The sequence below is a fragment of the Suillus bovinus genome (assembly GCF_016758785.1).
Source record: "Suillus bovinus strain UH-Sbo-P2 chromosome Unknown EDB93scaffold_43, whole genome shotgun sequence".
NCBI lineage: Eukaryota > Fungi > Basidiomycota > Agaricomycetes > Boletales > Suillaceae > Suillus > Suillus bovinus.
In genome coordinates this window covers 183,439-201,152 of record NW_024542099.1, presented here as the reverse complement: position 1 = coordinate 201,152, position 17,714 = coordinate 183,439, and the positions used below count along the sequence as shown (strand labels likewise).

The 17,714-nt window shown below is 46.3% G+C and overlaps 6 protein-coding genes across 6 annotated transcripts; 2 read left to right on the top strand and 4 right to left on the bottom strand.

The window, feature by feature from the left end:
- Positions 1–167: 167 nt before the first annotated feature.
- EDB93DRAFT_597899 (uncharacterized protein) lies at positions 168–1,558 on the bottom strand. Its single transcript, XM_041456809.1, has one exon. It carries the CDS (start codon positions 1,125–1,127, stop codon positions 285–287), a length of 843 nt encoding a protein of 280 aa, XP_041305965.1. The 5' UTR covers positions 1,128–1,558; the 3' UTR covers positions 168–284.
- Positions 1,383–1,951, bottom strand: EDB93DRAFT_1208636 (histone-fold-containing protein; the record flags this gene model as incomplete). The annotated part of the gene is made up of 4 exons (XM_041451013.1): positions 1,383–1,553; positions 1,603–1,749; positions 1,803–1,861; positions 1,912–1,951. The coding sequence occupies 4 exons, from the start codon at positions 1,949–1,951 to the stop codon at positions 1,383–1,385; spliced, it is 417 nt and encodes a 138-aa protein (XP_041305964.1).
- A 274-nt stretch (positions 1,952–2,225) lies between these two features.
- On the top strand, positions 2,226–2,615 carry EDB93DRAFT_1088642 (histone-fold-containing protein; the record flags this gene model as incomplete). The annotated part of the gene is made up of 3 exons (XM_041446150.1): positions 2,226–2,286; positions 2,338–2,447; positions 2,499–2,615. Coding segments are annotated over 3 exons (288 nt in total), but the record flags the coding sequence as incomplete, so codon positions are not given.
- A 247-nt stretch (positions 2,616–2,862) lies between these two features.
- EDB93DRAFT_1252145 (uncharacterized protein) lies at positions 2,863–4,174 on the top strand (the record flags this gene model as incomplete). Its single annotated transcript, XM_041453253.1, has 3 exons — positions 2,863–3,747; positions 3,833–4,078; positions 4,136–4,174. The coding sequence occupies 3 exons, from the start codon at positions 2,863–2,865 to the stop codon at positions 4,172–4,174; spliced, it is 1,170 nt and encodes a 389-aa protein (XP_041305962.1).
- Positions 4,175–9,713: 5,539 nt separating this feature from the next.
- On the bottom strand, positions 9,714–12,846 carry EDB93DRAFT_1241527 (uncharacterized protein; the record flags this gene model as incomplete). The annotated part of the gene is made up of 12 exons (XM_041451888.1): positions 9,714–10,151; positions 10,316–10,434; positions 10,472–10,521; positions 10,565–10,785; positions 10,844–11,023; positions 11,076–11,172; positions 11,220–11,377; positions 11,436–11,532; positions 11,692–11,888; positions 11,937–12,122; positions 12,208–12,426; positions 12,493–12,846. The coding sequence occupies 12 exons, from the start codon at positions 12,844–12,846 to the stop codon at positions 9,714–9,716; spliced, it is 2,316 nt and encodes a 771-aa protein (XP_041305961.1).
- Positions 12,847–14,403: 1,557 nt separating this feature from the next.
- Positions 14,404–14,835, bottom strand: EDB93DRAFT_1088566 (uncharacterized protein; the record flags this gene model as incomplete). Its single annotated transcript, XM_041446141.1, has 1 exon — positions 14,404–14,835. A coding segment is annotated over one exon (432 nt), but the record flags the coding sequence as incomplete, so codon positions are not given.
- Positions 14,836–17,714: the final 2,879 nt, after the last annotated feature.

Here is a 17,714-nt window from a genome sequence, read left to right as displayed (position 1 = left end):
CAATGTGCGGCGAGATAGACAAGCCTTCCGATACCATAGTACCATTTTAAACTGCGTTTATTCGCATAACTATCGAAGAGAGACCCAGTAGTACACGACCATCGCAAGGACACCGCCTTGAGCATGCATATGGTTGTTTGTATATCGAATCAATCTCTTAATGAAGACCTGGACAGCTTGGGAATGTGCAGTGGTGGACGAGCCTTCCGAAAAACTAACATCATAGTACCTCGTTTATTCGCACAACTATCGAAGAGAGAATCAGCAATACACGACCATACTTCCTAGACACCGCCTTGAGCATGCATAGCGACAGGGTTTCCTTCCTCGACATCATCGACCGGTACGTCGTCAAAGCTGCCGAACGGGTCGCTCATACTGCCAGATACGTCGCCAAAACTGCTGGATACGTTGCTGTCCACGAAAGAGTCGGAAAAATCGGTAGTCAAACCTTGGGGCGTCGACGTGTCCAACGCAGACTCGGATGAGTCGGGTTGTGCTACTGCGGGATCGGTGATCGCAGCTGTGTATCCGGAGGGAGGGCTTCCTGCAGCGTTGGCCGGAGTTCCAAGAGCGTCGTTGCTGTCGCCGGCGGGAGTATCAGTCGACGTGGACCCAGCTGTCGTACTTCCAGGGGTCTCTGAAGGAGATGGAGCAGTCGAAGAAGTGGTAGTCGCAGGAGCCCCCGAAGGACTAGCAGCAGAAGGGCTAGCACTCCGATCCGAGTCACCAGACGAAGCGTCTCCTGGAGTGGTCGTGTCATCGCTCCCTGCCGGATCCCCGAGAGCGTTGGACAAGTAGCTGCCTTGATGACGAGCGATGAGGGGGGCGGAGGATGAACGTGAACGACCGCCGGACTTGTGGCATAAGAGGAGGAAGTCGGTGAAAGCGCGCTCGGAGATTCCGGTGGGAGCGCGAATTTCTCGTTTGCCAAGGAGGGTGAGGGTGTGATGAGGGTTTGGGTAGGTGATGCCTGCGATGATGCAGGGGGGTGACTGTGTAGGGCGGGTGAATGGAGTCGGCAGTATGCCTTGATGAAATGATTGGGGACTTACATGTTTGTGGACGTTAAAAGGCGCTGCGAGCACGGACGGGAGTATGAGAGCGAGAGTCAAAAAGGAGCGCATTGTGAATGAATGTGGAGTAGTGGAGTAAAAGATGCGAAGTCAAAATTGGTGATGGGTTGGAAAGAGCAAAGAGCGAGTTTTTGTATGCTTCGAGCTCGGTGGCTGACAGAATTCCAAGGTAGCCTCAACACGCTCGACGTCAGCCTTGTGGTATGTGGAATTGGCTCGTCATTGCAAGGTGCATGCCAAATGGTCTAGTACGAAATAAAGTAGATGATACAATAGAATACAACCCAGCCAGGAATAAATAACCCTCTACGAACGCTCGCCACGCAGCCGCCGTGCAAGAGCAAGATCTTTTGGTTGAATGGTAACACGCTTGGCGTGGATAGCGGCCAAGTTGGTGTCCTCGAACAATGAGACGAGGTATGCTTCAGCAGCTTCTTGAAGAGCCATCACGGCAGATGATTGGAAGCGCAGGTCAGTCTGAAAAAGCGATCAGATGAATGCGATTAAAATACAGCATGAAACCAACCTTGAAATCTTGTGCGATTTCACGAACGAGTCGTTGGAAGGGGAGCTTGCGAATGAGGAGCTCTGTTGACTTCTGGTACCGACGAATCTCACGAAGAGCGACGGTACCGGGACGGAAACGATGGGGCTTCTTGACACCACCAGTACTCTGAGCAAGTGTCGTCAGCAAAGTTCAGCAGTAGTTTGAAAAACAAGACGTACTGCTTGCGCAGTTTTGCGGGCTGCAGACTTGGCTGCCAATTGCTTACGAGGGGCCTTGCCTGATATTTGATGAGCTCGAGTCTTGTTGAAAACCCCAAGTGCGACTTACCACCAGTAGACTTGCGAGCGGTTTGTTTAGTACGAGCCATTTGAAGTGATAGTCGGGGAATGAGCACAAGTCACCGAATTGGGGTGACCCTATATACAGACGCGTCGCGCTGTCACGTGAAGGGTCAATCAACAAACCGGATACGGATATTCAACACAGCCACCCCCCGATGGTATAAAAGCAACTGTGGCTGAACTCGGCGGCCCACTCAACTTTACTCTTAACTCAATCAACACAATGTCTGGCCGTGGAAAAGGTGGAAAGGTAAGTTTCATATCACAACGCATCTTTTGCATTAGGTCTCATTCATTCTCAAGGGTCTCGGAAAGGGTGGTGCCAAGCGTCATCGTAAGATTCTTCGTGACAACATCCAGGGTAAGCCATTCATCCAGCCTGGTCATTTATATATCTAACTGGCGTGTCTAGGCATAACAAAGCCTGCTATTCGTCGTCTCGCCCGTCGTGGTGGTGTCAAGCGTATCTCCGGTCTCATCTACGAGGAGACCCGTGGTGTCCTCAAGATCTTCCTTGAAAATGTGCGTTCACGCGTTGACTCCCTTCATCTACCTTCTCACCTTTCGTGCTAGGTCATCCGTGATTCCGTAACATACACTGAGCACGCAAAACGGAAAACTGTCACCGCCCTTGACGTCGTTTACGCACTGAAGCGATCAGGGCGTACTCTGTATGGTTTCGGTGCATAGAGATTTCTGGATGTTATCCTATTATTTATATATTGTATCAGTACTGTAATTTTAACTCTTAAAATCATCTCCACGTGGTTCGGATCATCTAAGACTCTTGTCGGTCCAAGCTTATCCTTTGCTTGGTCTTCCAACTTGCCTGATGCATCAGTATGTCCGTGGTTTCACCGACTTTTCGCGTAGCTTTGCATGCCCTTTTCCCAACTAACCATCTCCCCTACGACGACCTGCTATGGACACGACCACCATGGCTAGTGACTTAAACGCTCCACAGTCTGACTCGACCTGGCGTACATCTCTACCAAATGAGACTCTTGCTACTATCTGTCGCGGTCTATCCCCTTCTGTCTTGGCAGTTGTCGCCCGTGTATCACGCCAGTGGAGAGGAGTTGCAGAATGGTTGCTATATTCAAACATCTTCATCTCAGAGACCCTCTCTACCTCATCTTCACTCCCCCACACCACCCTTCGTTGCTGCCAGACCATTTGTCTTCATTCACATCTCGCCACCGGACTTCACAAACTCCATATCCGATGGAAATTAGAGTACGGTGGATACTACGACCCAGAGTTTGACATCTTCCTCTCCAATATCTCACAAACAATAGCCCTCGCAACAAACCTCCAGTCCCTAGACCTACATCTCGGCTTGCCATCCCTCCCAGAACACCCAACTTCAACTTTTCTCTCAATCCCTCCTACCGATGCTTGTTATCACTCTCTCCGACGCGTCTCTCTCAGCGGTATTGGCCCCTTTACTCCTAACCGTCTCATAAATTTTCTCAACGCTCTCCCTGCCGCACGACACCTCCGTCTTCCCGACTATCACGATCAGATCACCCTTCTCCCTAAATCCCTCCCATCTCTCATATCATTTTCCGGCTCACCACGCGTAGCAGCTGCAATCCTACCAGGAAGACCCGTACAATCACTCGTACTCATAGGACAGGACTACATCCCTGACCTAGATCTATCCCAAATGACCCTGACGAGCGTTCCACTCCGCCATCTGGATTTGTCATCCATGTTGGTTACCCCGACATTACTGCGAAATTTATCCAAGAATCTCAATACAGTCGAGTCGTTGAAAGTGAAGCTTGCGTTGAGGCATACTTTGCATTTCGCAGGTATCGTGAGTTTACTTTTTCATGTCGTATTTTTTTCTTTTTTGCACTCTCGTTTTTCAAAGACGTTTATGATTGTGTTCTTCGTTCTAGGGCTTGCTAGCAGCGCTTTCGCACCTTCTCAGCGCATTTCGCAATCTTTCTACGCTCGACCTCTCTCCTACGCACGTTGATTATACTAGGCTCAGTAACAGTGCAGAAGAGCTCTCACTCTGTCGATCATGGCAGAACGCGTGTCCTTCCCTACGACGTATCGTCTTTCCCTCTCAAACAGAGTGGATATTTCAAGAAGAAGATAATATGTGGGTATCAGTTCGTGCAAGGGAGGCGCGGAGGCGGGTGAGTGCACGTTCAGGCTATGTCAACGATCGATCAAATGCTGACTTCTCCTCGTAGCCTGCGTTCTACTCGTCCAATAAGTTTCTTGGGTCCTGATCTGATATACGTAATTGCGATATTCAATGTTGTTTGGTTTATGATACTCTCGTGGCAATGCATAATTTTTGGACAGCAAGGCTTTACCTGTAGGAGTCGGCTGACTTTGTTTAGAGGTCGAAAGACGTGGTGACGTCGCGGTCAAATGTAGGTCACTATATTCACTTCTGGTCGCAATCAGGAAGAACGCTAGAGGATGGACGACTGCAAGAAATAGGGAAGTGACGAGACGCGGTGCGTAAAGCTACCTAGTTTGCGCTTGTCGACACAATTCAACCTGACAGGGAAACAAACTCAGGTTTCTTGTGACCCTCCTCCCGCGTGCTGCCCACGCTGAGATCACCCTCCAACTGAAGATGTACTTATTTTTCAGTTTTATTGTCCTTTAGGGTCATGGATCCTATGTCGGACATAGCCCTATTCGAGTGCGGGGAGGTTTAATCTCGGCTTTCTATCGTGAGATTGTATGTACTCTGCATATTTCGTGGAGCTGAACACCTACTGAAGATGTACTTACCGTTCACGGAGCAAAGATGAGCGCTGCAAAATGGCCGTTCGTCGATTCAGGGATCACCAACTCGTGACCTACAGTAATAGGATCGGAACCCTGGGGTTTCTGTAACATTTTTTATCCTCCACTATAACATATTTTTTACGGATCTGCACCGTTGTATGTGTTCTATATGAATCTGATTTTTCCTGATTTTTTAAGAATTTTGTGGGGAAGGCACTTCTGGTCACGTCGTGTCACACATCGGCACAGTAGCGGCATTGTCAACTTTTCACTCTCCGAAGACTGAGCTCAAAGTTGTCGATGTAATGCTTTGAAAACGAGGTTTGTACACATGTGATTGGTACTGTTGATGATAGAGTCTACGGATGACATCGATGATGGCCTGCATTATGCATATGCGCTCCACCACCAACTCGAAAATCATGAGACATACTAGCGAGGTCAGCCAACTGGTGCAAAGTGAGGGGGAGACTGAGGTACAGAATGGTGCATTGGATAATATGGAGGGTGCATAGTCGAGTGGGCGCCTGACATTGAGGAATGAGTGAGAGAGAAGAATATGTAGATATAGAATTTTGTGTTGAAATACGAGTTTTGTGAAAGTGCCCATTATATGTGCACATTACTTGAGCTGCATATTTATGCATTGAAGAATTTTATGTCACAAATATCATTGTACTTTCTACTCGAAAGTCATCGCTGAAATACTAAAAGGACGTCTCTCTACATAGCTATACTTTGGCATAACACTGTGAGCCTATAGTGAACAATGTCTTGCACACCTACTGTGCCGTGTCCATAATACGGGGGTTTCCTCTCATGGGGGGGCAATCAAATTGCAATCGACAATAGCAAGAGCACAACACAACCTGGTTACACAATTAATTATACAATTCCTCATCATGGGTCTTGTTCAAAAACAGCCGGAGGATTGTAGAGAGCCAATTAATTACTAAAGCGAGAATAGGCTCGGGGATGCTTCAAGTTGGTCTAGGCAGAGGACAAAGTGGGTTTGAAGCTTTTGCCAAAACATACAACTTGTAGCTATTCTATTCTCGATAACATATGATCCCTTCCATTTATGTCGGAAATTTCCAGGCACCATTGTGATTCCTTGGTAGACATTTTAAGGACCAATTTTCACACATACTATTTTAATGTATTTGAATGACACACGATTATATTTCAAGACCTTATAATGGTTGCCACTATGCATTGTAAGGCATCAGAATGGCTGTGTTGTGACACGTGAGGGGCGGACCTTGAAAGGCATTGTAAGGTATCATAATGCTGCCGGAAATCTTGAAACAAACAAAATATCATTTGAGTGTTCCACGTGATCTTTTAACATCTCATACCACCTTGTTATTTGAGTACTCTACTTATCTCACTATTGTAGTTATTACATTACTATCTAACTATCTAATCATGATATGTATTACATTACTATCTAATCCTAATCATTAACTTACTATCTAATCCATTATCTAGCTATCGAATCATTACAATTGTATCACTACTATTTTATTGTTGTAGGTAGGATTCGAACTCTAGACTTTAACCTTACTTAGTAAGGACCATAGTATTGAAGGGCATAGTTACCCCTTGGCCATAGGGCCAATACATAGTGAGGAACCCACATACCCATAACGACATTTTAAGAGCCTTATAAGGCAGCATAGCGGTGATAGTAAAGACAAGTCATTTGATGGCGAAGCTTCGAAGGCATCTCAACAACGACTTTTAGAATCTGTAGATGTCATTTAAATGAAACATGACCATGTATTTGAACCTAAATACATGAAAGGAGAACAAATAATGTGCTAAGATAACTGAAACAACAGTATGGGATATTGTCAGGAGAATCACTTTGTGTACTTCGTAGTTGCCTTCTTGCTGCGAGAACTGACGCGCTTAGCCTTTGGAGCTTCTGTAGGTGTGTCTTGGGCAGCTGCCTGTGCTGTAACACGGCCCTTACGACGAGCAGGTACTTGGGAGCCCGTTGTCAGTAGTGCAGGCGCTGCGGCGACAGAATCGGAAATGTTGTCTTCGGCATTAAGTGATAATCAATTGATGCCGAAATGCAGCTGTGTCGAAGCGGACGTAACATGCATCTGACTAACAGACATCTGAGTTGACGAAGTGAAGTTCATGGTTGTTGAGGTGGGATGGTCATCATGGACAACAGCAGAGGCGGGTGTCGGAGTGGAGACAGTGGAAAGGGCGGAAAGGGCAGGAGAAGGTGCACACCGTGCACTAGAATGAGATGGTGAAGCATTGTGGGGGACCGATTCAATGTTGTCGAGTTCCTGTAGGAAATCATCCTCCCAAGTGCGAGGTGCAGCAGTAGGCACCACAGTAGATGCAGGCGCACTAGGCGCCACCGCAGTATTGAAGACTTCTTTGTTGAAGTACTCCATCACGCTAATCGCCCATGGTGTGCCTTTGAGTAGGCGTTCCAAGTAGAAATCGAAGTCTTTCTGGTAGTCGATTTTGGTCTCTGCCCCAACCGCAGTAAGTTCGGCGTCGTGTGTCAATAAGAAACGTGCCTGAACGAGTGAAAATCAGCAATGTAAGGTAAAGAACATATGATATACTCACCAAGATAGCTGCGCCTGCAATCATACCCTCTGAGACACTCTGTGCGCCCATGCGCAGACCTCTGCCTTTCGGATGCCCCCGGGTCTTTCCACCAAGTATTGCCTTCCCAAAGACTTCAACGCGGACAATCTAGAACAAGTAGAGTTAGGCACAGCTCATGTACATTGATCAGCGGTACTCACTTTGACGAGGACCATAGACTTGAGAAACTCGTCAGCTGCCATGGCGTTTGGCTTTGCAAATAATACAGGCGCCAGACGGATGAAGTCGCCCTCGCCATTCTTCTTCAGTAAGCCAAGGAGGTCTTTGTTATCTTGCTTCTTTGATGGTTTGTCGGCAAAAAGACTGGGATCGAGCTTGAAAGAAGCGAAAATGACGCCTGCGCAGTCCTTGATGCTGTGCAGGATATTCGACCTCTTGGAGCTGACCGCAGCACGAAACTAATGATAACAAGTATCAGCATGGTCTGGGACTTCAAAGTAGAGTATGATGCACTTACTAAGGATGAAAACCAAGAGTACGTCTCCATTGATTGGTGCAAGTCTTTGGGTATGAACAAGTAAAGTTCGGCCATTGCGCCTTTGAGTTTTTCCTCAGGAGAAGTCCAGCGAGTAGCACTGCATGAATCAATACCAGGTTGAGGCGTTGTCGGGAACAGGCCATTTGCGACCCAGAAGTGACAGTACAACGTGTATCGCTGACCTTGATGGCTGATACTGGAGTCTAGTGGAGATGTTTTCTTGAGCACGCGGTTGCGGCTACGAGCAGGAATCGCAGCAGATAGTGTAAGGTATTGTCTCTTGAGGACACGTAATTCGGATCGTGTTGTATTGTAGGCTTGCTGGGCTATTGCGAGAGCCTACATATGTTATAACATATCAGATGACATACTTTGCCAGCATTGCGAGTGTGCTTACCTTTCGAACTTCGTGCATTTGGGCATCGGCACCAGGGACTGCCAGGACCAACCTCAACTGGTCAAGGTCACTCCCAGATTGGTCACTGTCTGATCCGTCAGAGCCATCGGACTCGTCTGACATGACAGCATTGATTTCAGCTTCGAAATCTTCACCATCATCTGGTCCAGGTCTGTGGTTGCGCGGCATGGCAATGACAGTCTGTAGCTCCGAAACTAGGTAGAAGGAAGGTATCTAGTGTTAGCGGACAGGACACAATGACAAGACGAACAATTACCCTATATAAATGTCGTCCCAAGGGAGCCGACGGCCTCAATAACTTGCATGCAGGGCAATTACGTCGCTAAAAACATGTTAGCCGCATTGCAGTATGCATGAAAACTTGCCGAGGTATCTGTACACTAATGAGTGCAAACAGCGTGTAATAGGGCAGGCCTCACCTTACAAATGAATGGCGCCCTAACCATAGGAGGAGAGTCTGGTGACATTATTATGTTAGATGGCGGCTCGTGAGAGCCACAATCAGATTGTTTATGTAGTGAAGAGAAAACATTTTACTTACCAAGTTTTTTGCACGAGTTGAGCAATGACGGCAGACAGTACTGTTACAATATAGGAAAGAGTCAGTGAGTAGAAAGAGACTTACTGGTCCAAGTTTTTTGCACGAGTTGAGCAATGACGGCAAAGCCTACTGGTACAATGTAAGAAAGAGTAAGAAAGTAGATTGGGGGGGGCTTACCGGTCCAAGTTTTTTGCACGAGTTGAGCAATTGCGGCAGAAAGTACTGTTACAATGTAAGAAAGAGTCAGTGAGTAGAAAGAGACTTACAGGTCCAAGTTTTTTGCACTGAGTTGGGCAATGACGGCAAAGCCTACTGGTACAATATAAGAAAGAGTTAGGGAGTGGGTTCAGAAAGAGCTTACCGGTTCACGTTTTTGCACGAGTTGAACAGCAGTCTTCCTCCCAGGATGGTGATGTGCTGTATGAGTGACTGTGGCTGTTCTGTGCCGAACTGGAAGGCGGATGATGTTGGGCTATAGGCGGGAGAAGCAGGAGCTACAAAAAGGTCAGTGATAGTTGAGTTAGCAGCCGGGCAGAGAATCTTACAGTATGTGAGTGATACATAGTGGGATTTGGGGTCAACTGGTGCGGAAATACGAGCTGGGAAGTATATGGGAGAATACTTTGGTGAGGATGGGAACATTTGCGCAGGTGCTAGAGTAGGATAGCGGGGTGGAAGGAAGGTCTGGTGGGAGAATACTTTGGTGAGGATGGGGACATTTGCGCAGGTGCTGGAGTAGGATAGTAGGGTGGAAGGAAGGTCTGGTGGGAGAATACTTTGGTGAGGATGGGGACATTTGCGCAGGTGCTGGAGTAGGATAGCGGGGTGGAAGGAAGGTCTGGTGGGAGGCTACTGCAGTGACATGGAAGAGAATGATGGAGACTGCGGACTGTAGCGCGGCAATGTGAGAAAGAATGACAGAGAATGGGGAGAATAGACTCACATTTACCGTGCCCGGGCCCTCATTTGAAGAAACATATCACTATCAAGGTGGTCAACAACGAGGTGTTCATCTTGATGATCAGCGTCGGGGACCAAAACAGCGCCTCGAATGAAAGAACTGAGTGGGATGAATATTGAAGACGCCCTAGGGAGGGCCTTCACACGAGTGAGCTTGAAGAAACGGTCCATTCTGCGAGAACCATTGATTCTCGCAGTGTAAGGCTGAACGAGTGCAAAGTCGAAGGACCCAAGGTTCAAGATAGAGCATCTAAATAAGAGTATCAGTCGAACAAAGATCGTTTCATCTGCTGTAAGCTGTATAAGGGCATGGTCGAACCGCGGCAACCCATGGAATTGCGGGTTGCACCGGAGGTGATCAGTGGTTTGCTTCCAGTCAACCATTGACTCGTAATTGACCTTGAGATAGCGGTATTCATGAATCTGCGTAGTAAATCAATAAGAAACTGGATTTAAAGATACTGGTACATACCTGATAATCAGCTGGAAATGTAATCCAGTTCAGTTAGTTGATGCCCATAGGTAGGCAGAGAGGTGTTGATAAATTCAGTAAACTTCCTCCGAAAAGCTTGAAATGAGCGATCCACTGCACTGCGGTTCTCAAGATCAAGGATTGACGAAGGATTCTGTGTGGGTGCGCCTAGCTTCACGTGACCACTGAAGGCAACAGCAACGTCGTCTTCATCAGGAAGATTATTTCCAAGTGCTTGCAACCGGTTGCAGTTCGTCAACCGCGTCAACACGTTCCCTCAAGAGCATCAGGGCAAATTTGTGGTGGTTCGACACGAAGGATCTAAGAAAAACATCAGTTCAATTTGAAATCAGTAACAAGAAACTGCAGACTTACCTGCCCGGCAACATCCTTTCTGTTTGTTCGATGGTGGTAGGTGTCCTTGAGGGGGCCATGCAGCTTTTTGTTGGGACGTGTACTGTAATTACGCGCTGCTCCTTTGCGTCGGATATCGCGAACAACGTGCTTCCATAAGTGAGTCTTTGGAAAATTCCAGTCGACCTTCAATTTCTCGATGTCGGATGATTCGGCGCATGTAATATAGGCCTAAAACGAATGTGTGAATATGAATAGGTAGATATGAAGTGACAAGGAAGCACTTCACCTTGAGTTCCGTATCAAAAATCAGGAGTTCGGCTTCGATTGCCGCAAGTGTGCCCTCAGTATGTACATCGAGGCCGATCAAACTATCCAGCTGGAGATAAGTGCTGATGACACGAAGTAGCTGGTGGCCCTCTGGGGAGGTTCTGGGGGTCAGAAGATTCAAACATGCATATAAGGTTTGCTTCAAGATAATAAGTGACATATATGATCGCAAAACAGCTGAAAAGACTCACTTTAGATAGGTCCTGGAATTTGTTTCCATCGGAAAACGAGATATTGATAGCAGATTTGAAGTGGTTGAGGTTACGCCATCGAGGGAAGTCATCAATCCTGCAAAATGACTCAGATTGTGAAAAGGCTTAGTATCAATGACTTACAGCTTCTCAAATGCTGCCTCGGCTTCGCGTCCAAGCGATGCGAGGATTTTCTTCAGTTCACCAAGAAAGTGCTTCCAAAGGCCGCCATGCAGTGAGTGTAATCGATCGAAGCTGAGCGCATCATGTGGATCCGAATACCATATGATCCAAAAGATATTCTAACGAGCGTGTTCTTAATATCAGCAAGTTTGAATCATGCAAAAAAGTCCACCATACCTCAACAGGCCGCAATCCAAGAGCTTTCAGTAGCTCCTCACCTTGAGCTTTGCTGCGCTTATAGACACGAAGCGCTTCCATTGCTTCTTCAACGGATCTAATGGCGTAGGTCTTCGATAGGTCGTGGAGCTCTGCTAATGGTACCAAGCACACGGGGCAAGGGCACTTGCCGTTGCGGCCACGTATGAGCGACATCATGCACCTTCTCAATGGGTAAGGGAAGTTGGACAGGATGAGTAGGACTGGAAGGACTTACTGTTCTTCGTAGTCAGCTGAAAGAATTAATATGACAGGAAATAGCCATCGCAAAATGTCGTTGTGGCTCTTGTGCGAATAGCCGGTCTTCGAGTACTGTGTGGCATGTTCCAGGAGTTTCTTGAATGATTCATGCCACACAACGCGTTTCAGCGTTGTATAGCCTAGCTTGCCTTCTTCACCTGCATCCTCAGGAACCTGCAATGTAATGCAAATTGAGTTAATATTTAAAAACAAACGACTCACGATAGGCAGCCATCCGACAACACGGCCACCACCAAACACCTCACCATTCCGAATATGCGTAGGTAAGTTCGCGCATCGTACCACGACTGGGTAGCCTTTGACGGTACCAAAGGATGATAACTTTGTCTTGTCAGCATACAAAATGAAACAAAACAGGACAGCGCCGTCGACATCAGGAAGAGAAGACTGATGTTTTTCACAACGATACAAACAACGATATACAACAGGCGTGAATTTATATGTTTGACAGTGTAAAACAACTAGTACATACTTGAATATCCCACCACCTATCTCCAGTCCACGGTTCGTTGAAGAAACGCTCGAACTGCGCGTCATTGTGTTTGTAAACACGACACGCATCCCAGACAAAGTGAGGTGCAAGCAATGGGTTATCCAATAAATCAAGTGCCCAGTCCCAGATAGGCCGGGCATGAACTTCATACACTTGCTCATTCTTCTTGTATGTCACAGCAACGTTGTGTTTTGAGAACTATTTAGGTAGTGAGCTAAAGCGTTGAGCAATATAATCATGTGAGAGGGTAAGGCTGAGACGTACTGGTGTTAATTCAGCTGCGGCATTATCCCATGCCTTTGAGAGATCGGATTCATTCTTCAAAGTGATCTGGGCATGGCCTTCAGATATCCGCGTGATGAGATTGAGGAGTGCGTTGATTTGAGACTTATTAAGGGCAGCTTCGATTGCGATCTCGGAAAATTCGAAGTCCCCACGCGATCTGAAAGGACGCCATGGTTCCTTGTCAACAATAGGTGCATCCTGCGCCTCTGGGGAGATGCCGAATTGATCAAAAGGTTGGAAGAGCGTCTGGCGACCAGAGCGAGGATGGTACTCAGTTTTGAACTCGCTAGGGAGCTGAGCAGATGCTGCAGGCACCGGGTTAATAGTGGCCATGCTTGCATCAGATAATACTGTACAAAATAAGTCAGCCTCCGAATCAACAACGCTTATGAAGTCAAAACGCTTACCAGGGCTCGTAATTCCCACATTGCTGTCAAAATCAAGTTGCTCCTCAGGCGCAGGCAATGCATCGCGGTCGTCAGCGTGAGCATCACCTGCATCAGACTTAGATTCAGAAATGCTGGCTAGATTTGATGGGCCAGCCTTGCTGATGTCGAGTCTAAGGGCCCCGCGAGCCTTTTGTGCTGAAAGTAAATTCAAACACAATCAGTTGAACGATCATGATATCAATGATGGCACACAATTGGGCGACTCACCTTTTCGTTGCCCTCTCTCATACTCTTGATTGAACCGTTGTTGTTCCTTTTCAGTTTCCAGGAGCTTCTTGCAGCTGGTCTCGTGTTTCTTGATGCCTTGCGCCTTGAATTTCATGCCGCAGTAAGTACATTTAATCTGTCCTGTTAGCGTCCCTTCAGAATAGTTATACTTTCCTCGTCGAGCAGATCGAGTTGGAGCCATCGGATCCAGGAGGTACAGGTATGAACAAAATATAATATAGATGGATTTGTTATTTATAACACATGTAGAGGCTGCCAACCGATGGTGGATATGATGGTGGACTTGGAGGGAAGGACGATATCAATTCAAGGTCAGTCAGGATTCTATTAATAATAATTAATAATTATAATGGAGCCTCGCACGATTGAGATGCCTACAGGTGCCTTAAAAGATGCCTTTTAAGGTGCCTTTAAGGCACTTGACGAGTGTTGTAAGCTGGCACCATTATAATGGTACTTAATTTTTTTCCGACATAAGTTGCATTCGACATCCCACAAAAGTCAGCATTTTACAAAAATCATATTTCTAGCTACTTCGACACAAAATATCGAATATGGATACCATTCTCTCATTATGAGGTCATGATGGAAGACAAATTGAATGAGATAGTTGAATGTGCCGAAGTCATGCCGCGACGGAGTTTCAAACTGCACAAACCATGTTGGAAGTGCCGACTACACCACCAACTGCCGCTTTTGGCCGAACAGATATAGTGCAAAAACTATTTAAGCGACCTAACTACGAGCTGGACCTTGACTATAATAAAGCTTTTGTAGGTAAATAGCACATTTATAGAGTAAAGCTAACAAAAAGAGGTTGTGTCAGCGCATTTGACCTGATGTCTGGCAAAAATAGGAAATAGGTCACCTGGGCCTGCATCGGGGCTCGATGTGAGGCCATGTGAATAATATTTTTGCCATATCAGATGGAAACTTGTGGTAAAGATCAGAAGCGGAGACATCTGAGAGAGGTTGTATGTATATGACACTGATGCTGGGCGCTGACTCCGACCTATCTGTTTACTCCTATGACAGTCTACTGACCGCCGCTAATCTGCATGTCATCAACTCTTGACTATCAGTGATCTGGATATCACTGCAGGCCTTCCAGCAGTTTGCTGGTTCATGGTAACAGTCCAAGCACATAATATTAATACACCTATATACAACAATAGACACTAACGAAAATGACAAGTTTTGTGGTATAGGTATTTTAACATACTGAAACATGTGAAGTGCAAGCTTGATCATCCTGAAGGCAGTCAGAAGAAATAAGGGGACTGGGATAGAAGAGGGCCACATGCATGCAGAACTCAGTCCAAACATGATCAAGTACTTCATTGATGCCTCGTACTCCAATCCAATTTGCCTTTGCGCCGCTCAACTGATCTAACCATGCTTCAATGAATGTACCTTGCAACGGTACTCGAGAATCCCACATTGGCCATCTGTCTCTCAGGAAGTATGGATATGTGCCAATAAATGCTAGCCAAAAGGCATCATGTCCCCAAGTCCACAATGGTGACTCTGGATCCACTTCCAATACCAGCCATGTCTCAATCTCCTTCGACAATGATGCCCAATTTTCTCGATTGTGGGAGTCGAATGCTGGCGGAAGTGGGAGAAATGGAATGCTATCATCTAGAGGGGGAGCAACACTGCAATCAGCTATATCTTGAAATACATACAGCTGTGTCACTGTCACGAGTACCTTTAACAAACCATTATTCTTTCCTGAATCTTCCTAAGCGTCAATATACAGCGCCTAAGACAAACCCTAACCCTACCTTGAAAACGTCTATCATTCCCGAAATACCTTTAGCGCCTACGACACGTGTCTTCGATGTGACTGATGAAGAAGACGAGTTCTTTGATTGTGAATAGATTAGATTAGATACGATAAGATAAGATATGGTCACGTGATGCTTCTTTAATATTCTACGATGTTCTATGGTACGATTCCCTTTCTCTTTTTATGATTGGCTAGTAGTTGTAACTCAGTTTCAATCTCCGTCTCAATAGTTGTATATAGGTAGCATGTCTTGGTTGATAGTTCCTTAGTTCAAACCTCTTGTATCTACACTGTAGCAATCCAAGACGTACTTGCTCAATTATCCTCTTGTCCGATAACCTTTGTTTGAGTCCTAGTCTCTGCCCAGCGTTAATTCGTTATTGGGTTGTGACATTAGGTTTGAACTATAGGAGACTCCGACTCTTTGCACACCGCTCGCACATCTCTCATCATCATCACACGTTTTCCTTTGCCCGGCCTAAACAGCCGCGACCATTTTCTGAAACCCATCCCTTTGCTCATTTGAGCTTTTTACGAATAGCCTTTATTAGTTAGTAGTCCTATACCAGGCCCTGCCTTACATTGCAGCCGCCAGTATACGGAGGTGTTGACGACATTAGGCGTCTCGCTACAACTTTGAGTGCTGGCCCAAGACCCTGCCTGCTCAACGTTACTATAGTTTCTTTCATACCTACATCTTTCTTCATACGCACGTAGAACCTTTCGTTAAGTCTAGTGGAACTGTCGCATCTGCGGATAGTCCTACCATCGTTACCACGAGGATTTAGATACGGGATTCTAGTGAGACTCGCACTTGTAAGCTTCGGCTGGAAGAGTGATAACTTGTCCTAGACCTGTACCCTTTCGGTGACTGAGAAGTAGCACACACGAAGCACACAGTGTTTTTCCCACTTAACAAAGCATAGTTTTACGTATTCCTTTCTAGTTAGTAATTAGGGAAGTGTCAGTCGGGTTGACTAAAGAACCCTTTGACCCTAAAGGACGAGGTTGATCCAGTTAGTACTGGGGACCCCTTTAGCTTTCCATTTACGTATCCTTTTTCCCTCTTCCCTTTCATCATCTTTCCTATCCGGAAGAGCCGTTACGACCCGCTCTTCAACAGTCATTAGTGAATCGGATTCCAGAACGCACCTGGCACTATGGCTGAAGTCACAGAAGCTACCATGGGACCTGCTGAGAACCCCCAAGAACCACAAGAACAAGGGGAACCAGGGACCACAAGGCATAGCTATGCCGATAGAGTTCACCAACTATGTACAGAATGCCATCACTATGGCAACACACGATCTGTACATAAGGACACAAGAACTCCTTAACCATAACAATACTCTTCGAGCACAAAATGCAACTCAAGAGCTTCAACTCAGAACCCAAAACGCACAAATAGAGGAACTGAAGAAGAAGCTTGAGAGATTTGCACAAGCACCAAACACTTCACAAGTCAAATTGTCGAAGCCCACAGATTTCACCGGAGACAAAGATTCGATCTCCGTAGAAGTCTACGCTACTCAATTGGCATTATATATGTCACAGTGGCCGTTGATCACAGACAGACAGAAGATTACAACTGCTCTGTCTTTCCTTAAAGGATCTGCTGCTAAATGGGTGCAGAAATATGTTATCGAGCTTGACACCAAGCCAACATCCTTTGAGGACTGGTCAAAAGAATTCGAGACCATGTGGGGGCAAGACGACAGAGAAGGAAAGGCTGTCAGGGAGTTGGAAACCCTGAAGCAAGGATCCTCATCAGTGCCCGAATATGCAGCAGCTTTCAAGCAGAAGGCTGCACTCACCAAATACTCCGACTACGATCTCCGCCTCAAATTCCGATCTGGCCTACAAACCCGGATCAAAGAGCAACTCGCTCATATTCCAGCGTCTGAGAAAGACACCCTCAAGAAGCTCATTGACTACTCCATACAGATTGGACATAATTACGAGGAGCTAGACGCTGAAAAGAAGAAGAGTAATTGGTGGACCCCTAACAAGGAAACCCCAAGAACCTTCAATAACTCAAGGCAGGCTGGTCCTAGCAAAGACAGTGACGCTATGGATGTGGACTCCGGCAAGCAGAGGGGATCTCCCAAACCCCAAGGAAAGCCTGGCGCTTTCACCTGCTACCGCTGTGGAGAACAAGGCCACATAGCAAGGAACTGTAAAGGTGCGCCAAAAGTGCAAGTCAAAGCGGCTGCAGTTGTTGAAGAAAACTCCGCGCCGAAGTGGTTCACAGATTGGATCGCTTCTAACAAAGGCAAGGATTTTTAAAGGGGTTGAAGTCAAAGTCTGCAGACCTAGACCCGAACAATCGTTTTCTCTATTCTCTCTACGTTTCAAGATGTATCAGAAGTACATATTAGATCCAAATCTGAGCATTTTTATATTCCGATAACGTTGAAAGGAAAGAACCGACAAGCAGACGTAAAAGCACTTGTGGATTGCGGTGCATCAACATTATTTATCAGTGAGAAGTTTGTTGAAAAGAACAGTGTGAAATGCCGTAAATTATTAAGGCCTATTTCAGTCAGGAACATTGATGGATCGCTAAATGCTGCTGGATCAATGACTCATTTTGCGGAACTAGGTCTAAAGATTGGTGATCATGAAGAAGAGAAAGCAGCCTTCATGGTTACAGACTTAGGAAGCGATGATGTTATTATCGGCATAGATTGGCTGAGATATCATAATCCAGAGATTGACTGGAATGCAGGACG

Bases quoted from the DNA above. Each gene is read 5' to 3' on its own strand.
- EDB93DRAFT_597899 (XM_041456809.1), bottom strand. From the start codon at position 1,127: ATGCGCTCCTTTTTGACTCTCGCTCTCATACTCCCGTCCGTGCTCGCA.